A 5,799-nucleotide genomic window follows, 5' to 3' on the forward strand; every position below is an offset into this window, starting at 1 on the left:
GTACCATAAAGCACTACAGCAGCTGGAAAGCTGTAGAGCACAGTATATCTGTAAACACGCATTTGAAAATAATTCCTACTACCTTCCAATTTGAATGTTTTGGTACAGTAGTGCAGAGATTTCAGTACAGAGGCTGACCTTGTGTGAATGGGCTGCTGCTTCTTCACCACTGCCTTTGGGTTTGCTTCCACAGATGCCACTGCTGCTTATTTATGGCACACAATGAATAATCAAACATCCACCTCGGAATTTCTGCTTGCAGAATTCTCACCTATTCGGAAACTGCAGATTCTCCACTTCCTCATGTTTCTGGTATTGTACCTGGCAGCTGTCACAGGGAACCTTCTCGTCATCTCTGCAGTGGTCTTTGACCACCACCTGCACACCCCCATGTACTTCCTTCTCATGAACCTGGCTCTGCAGGACCTTGGTACTGTTTCAGTCATCATCCCCAAATCCATGATCAATTCTCTCCTGAATACCAGACACATCTCGTACGCTGGCTGTGTGGCTCAAGTTCTATTTTTTGCCTCCTTTGCAGGATCTGACTTCTTCCTCCTCACAGTCATGGCCTACGATCGGTATGTTGCCATTTGCAATCCACTGCAATATGAAATTATAATGAACAGGACAGCCTGCATGCGAATGATTGCGAGTGTGTGGGGCACTGGTTTTTTCAATGGAATACTGCACACCTGTGGCACTTTTGCCACCACTTTCTGCTCCAATGTCGTCAATCAGTTCTTCTGTGAAGTCCCACAGTTACTTAAACTCTACTGCTCTAACCAATATCAAATTGAAACGATTGCCCTTGTAATAAGCATTCTCATTGTATTAGGCTGCTTTATCTTTGTCATCATAACTTACGTTCAGATCTTTATGGCAGTGCTGAGGATCCCCTCTGTGCAAGGAAGGAAAAAGGCCCTCTCAACCTGCTTCCCCCACCTCATTGTCCTTTCCACATTTGTGTTTTCAACTAGCACTGCTCACCTCAGGCCAGCCCCGGATACGCCTTCATACTTGGATCTGGTATATACTGTTATGTATTCTATAGTCCCTCCCATATTAAATCCAGTTATCTATACCATGAGAAACAAAGACATCAAGGTTGCCCTGTCCAAATTATTAGGTCGGAGGTAGCTCTTCAAATTTTTTTTGAATTTTTTGTTAAATTTATATGTGTGAATTGTGTATGTGCTTGTTTTTCTATTCTTTTATGGCAGTGGTTGTCAAACTGATGAGTTGTGACCCAGCAGCCTGTGAACCCTTGCCCTTTTCACTTTAAGGGGTGGGGGCAGGTGGAAGACAGTGATGCAGGAGTGTGCCTCTATTGGGAGAGAGGGTGTTTTTTTTTAAATATCCCTTACCTGCTACCAGCATCCAGTGGGTGTGGGGAGCCCTGCTGAGCCCTCTGAAGTGCTTGCTACAGTTTGTAGAAAGTAAAAATAAAGTGATCATGATCCACTTCTAATTTTGCAATCTTAACCAGGAAGTGGATCGCAATTGCTTTTTTTTTTACTTTCTACAAGCTGCGGGGAGCCCTGCAGAGGGATCCATAGGGCTCCCTGCAACCACAGACCTGGTATTTGGTAAAAGAAGCCCCCCTTCCCTCTCAGCAGCGAGATCCTGAGGATCAAATTGCTGCCATTTTCCTCACCTCCATGAAGATTTACTCTGAATCTCCAAGTTTGAGGACCAGTGTTTTATGTAGAAAGGAAAACAAGTGCAATTGGGAATATGGGTGAGGATGAGGCAATCCCGTTCCCTGCTCTGCAGTCACAGGCTACAATCCTATCCTCACTTTCCTGGAAGTAAGCCTGATTGACTATAATGGGACATTTCTGAGTAGACATGCATAAGATTGGGCTCACAGACATTAATCTCTCTCTAATCAGGAGTGAGTAGAATTTACAATCTCCATCTCGCTAATCTCAACCTATTGTAGCATTAAAACAACTCTTTTGGCTGAATCACATCCAGGACCAGCCCAGAGTGTTCAGTGGTGCTGATGTAGCTTCTACTGCAAGCTATGGACTGGCCAGGGACCGGACAGCTGCAGAGACATAAATAAATTTTATATATGTCCTCACTTAAAGCCATTTCATTTAAAGTCATTTCATTATAAAGTTACTAAGGAAAAAAAACACAGTTCTTGCATCTGTATGGTGTTTGCACATTTCCCCGTGTCTGTGTGGATTGTCTGTTGCCTGGAAAGCTCACATTTACTTCAGCATTTAATATTAGAAGTGTTTGGGATCTTTATTTAGAAGGGTTTTTTATGCTTTTGTCACCAGATATACGTTGCAGAAACATAACTCTTGTATACCTTTATCAGTTAGCCTATATTGTAATATGGTAAGCTACATGTGGTCCTTTGCAGAAATATAATTTAGAACCTGGCTACAATAGGGAACAGGGCTAGTAAGTGTGCTGAAGACTGTGACACGGTATTATCCCACCTTGATCTTATATTTTCAGGAAAAATGGAATAAAAATCCCTAAAATAAATACATGGCCGACTACATTGTGAGTGCACTAAATTATTCCATTGTTTCAAACAATCCTTATCATACACCTTGTTTGCATTAAGAAATAGTGGGTCTGGCTCAAAAAAATTCTTTCTTTTGAACCATCAAACCTGTAAAGGAACCAAATTCTGGCAGTTGACTTTGGGTAGCCCAATCCTAACCCCCCATGGAATGGGGAGCTGGCAGGCCAGCCCTGTAACCAACATGGGGTTGGGGCTGTCTGCGGCTCAGTGCGGGGCAAGGGGAATGCAATCCCCTTATCCTGGGTAATGCTGCAGCAGCACCAATGGGGCTAAACAGATCTGCGCCACCTCAAGAGGTGGCACAGATCCAAGCAGCCCAGAGGTGTTCTGGGTCTCCCAGGACTGGGGTTAGGATCCAGCACAAATGTTGGATCTGCCCTGCCTCACCCCCCTACTTGGCCACTAGCACTCTGCAAACAATGCTGAAAAAAATACTTTCATGTCTCCAGTTCACACAGAAAAAAACTCAGAAGAATTGGTGGGGGCGGTTTTGGGGCACCTCTTTCCACTGTTGCGGAAATGCAACTCTGGTAAAAACTGGCAAATAATAAATAAATAACCAAATAAAACAGTTTTATCTTTTCACAGATTTTTTTTGTTTGTTTTCTACAAAAATGAGAAACGCAGAAGGCAGTGTTGTGTGTTTTTTATTTCATTATCACCTTTTTCTCCCATCTCTACAGATTGGAAATAAAAAAAAATAGCATGCACTTAGGATGGAATTGCAATAGATCTGATGTGGTTGTTTTAACAAGGGGCTGTGTCTACATCCTCTTTTATAAGAAAAAAAAAAAAAAAGGATCCAATACCAGCAGGCTGAAACGGCTGAAACTTAAGTTACCTAACGGAGATAGTAGGTATTCCTCCCCCCTCTTTCTATTTATCATGAACTCACCTGTCTTTTTTCCCCCCTTCTCTGTCCATCATTCCTTCTTCCTGCTGCTGAACCAAACTAGGCTCAGTGGGTGAGTGGACAGGAGGAAACCGTTTCTCCACAAGGAAGTAGGGAAATCTGCAATGGGAAGGAGCCACACCTGGGGTGAAGCTCTGGAGCATACACACACACTATATGCCCATACAGAGACCACTGGTGGCCCACTGCAGTCCATGCAAATCAGATTATTTTATTTCACAGCCCTGTTGTTTCTAGATTCCTTCAGATCTCAGTGTTCTGGTGTTTCATTGTGGTTCATTTCAAGCTTGTACGGCTTACACCAGATGGCAAAATAATACAAAGAAAATAGAGATCTTAAAAAAAAAATTCAAATGAACAACAGGTAATTTTCAGCACAATCCAACCTAAGTTCACCAACCGATACAGCTGTGTCAAGGAGGCATGTGTTGTATCCTATGGTGAAGGGTAGTTGGAGAGGTTTCCTCAGAGTAAGAAAATTTTTGTTTATTTCTCCTGGGGAAAGCTACCACTGTCCCTGTGGGTCTCCTTTGTCCTGCACTAGGTATTTTGCTGGTGCAGGCAGAGGTGTGTAATAGAGATGAAATGGGACAGGGATTTGATTCAGCCTCACACTGGTGTTGATAAACCAACCTTCTCCCCCCTCATTTCCCATATCTACCTGCCCCCTCTGCACCCAGAATCTCCCCCCATCCCTGCACTTCCCTGCCCCATTTCTGTCCACTGCCTGCCGCCACCTTACCATGTGCTAGCAGATGGTGGCCTGGCTGGTGTCCTGTACTTGCATCCCCAGTGCTTGTACTGACAGCCTCACTGCACTGGCTGGAGGTGGAGAAACACGCAACAACATCATGTGACTTCCAGCAGAATCCAGGCAGCACTTCCACCCAGATCCTGCAAGCTCTGCTGGCAGAACACACATTCCACCAGATTAGGCTATTTGTTTCAGAAATATCAATCCGTGTTTCTATACTTAATGGCAGAGTAGCACTGAGAGAAGAGTTAGCGCTACCAAGAATGCTTCCTCAACAAAACTGAGATTTATGGCCCAATCCTATCCAGCACAGGAATGATGGCTCCAAATGGCTATCACTGGGTCCTGTGCTGGATCCGAGCAGGCTGGAGGTCTCCTCAGGGGAAGGGGACATTCATCCCCTTACCCCTAGTAGACCCCCAGCCTGCTCAATGGGGCTTCTTGAATCTGCACCAGTGATTGAGAAGCCCTGTGTCAGGCTTTCAAGTCTGGCATGGGGGATAGGATTTGGTGGAGGAGGCCTCTGCCAGTCCCACCCCTTCCCCTGCCTCTCCCACTCATGTTCTGCCCTCTCTCCACCCTCCATCCATCCAGAAATGCTTCCCCAGACCTACTGCCACTCTCCCATACTATGTGCTGCTCAATCCTTACCTGAGCTCCAATGGTGGCCATTACTCCCGCTGTGGTATTGATGGGGTGGCACAAGAGTCCCCACTGGTGTCATTTGTTCTTCAGGTGGTGCAAACATTCCAATTATGGCAGATTTGCGACAGCCAGTGCTGGGTCTGCAGTGCTGGCACTGAAGCCTGTTTGGATTGGGCTGTAGATTTATGGATCAGGACATAGCAAAATGTATTCCTATTCCTATATTTGCAGAGCCTCTCTTTAAAGAGGAATAAAAATGTGTAGAATCTTTCTCCCAGTTCCTAGACAAGACTGTTACTGGCATTTCATTTACAATATAATTTACAATTTGCTTTACAATATCAGCAGGTTACTATGAACAAAAACAGATAGCAAAACAAGGTGTGAAAGAAAACTATTCTAATTTGTGAGGTTCGGAATAGAGACTTGGACGTGCTGTAACAAGAACAGACAGCAAAACAAATATGTGTAATGGAAATTATGAAAGAACATCATGTTCCGATTTACAGAAACAGCACAGCCAAGTCTCCATTCCAAAACTTACAAAATAGAATAGTTTTCTTTCACACCTTCATTCTTTCTAAGCACACATTTTGGAAAAGATGGTGGTATAGGTCATGCCTCATTATGCTCTGGGGTTCCATTCCAGAACCCTCAGGGCACAATCCTAACTAAACGGCTGGGAGGGTCGCAAATGTGCCATAAAGCACTTGCACTTCCTCGAGGGGAAGCCAGGCCAGCGCTCCAAGAAGCGCCGGCCTGTGGAGGCTGACAGAAGCCTACCTTTAAACTTTCGGCCAAGAATTAAACATAATCTTGCAAGGACCTTCTCCATGCAATCATTTGGTAACAAGCTTAATCCTTCTCAAGGTTACATTTAACAAGAATAAACATTATACCCAAAAAATGTTATCTAAGTTGCCATGACATTTTTTT

General features: G+C 44.2%; 1 protein-coding gene across 1 annotated transcript; it reads left to right on the forward strand.

The window, feature by feature from the left end:
* Window positions 1-222: 222 nt before the first annotated feature.
* Window positions 223-1,140, forward strand: LOC136652923 (olfactory receptor 14A16-like). The gene has a single exon (XM_066629846.1). It carries the CDS (start codon window positions 223-225, stop codon window positions 1,138-1,140), a length of 918 nt encoding a protein of 305 aa, XP_066485943.1.
* Window positions 1,141-5,799: the final 4,659 nt, after the last annotated feature.

The sequence above is a fragment of the Tiliqua scincoides genome, chromosome 5 (assembly GCF_035046505.1).
Source record: "Tiliqua scincoides isolate rTilSci1 chromosome 5, rTilSci1.hap2, whole genome shotgun sequence".
NCBI classification, from domain to species: domain Eukaryota; kingdom Metazoa; phylum Chordata; class Lepidosauria; order Squamata; family Scincidae; genus Tiliqua; species Tiliqua scincoides.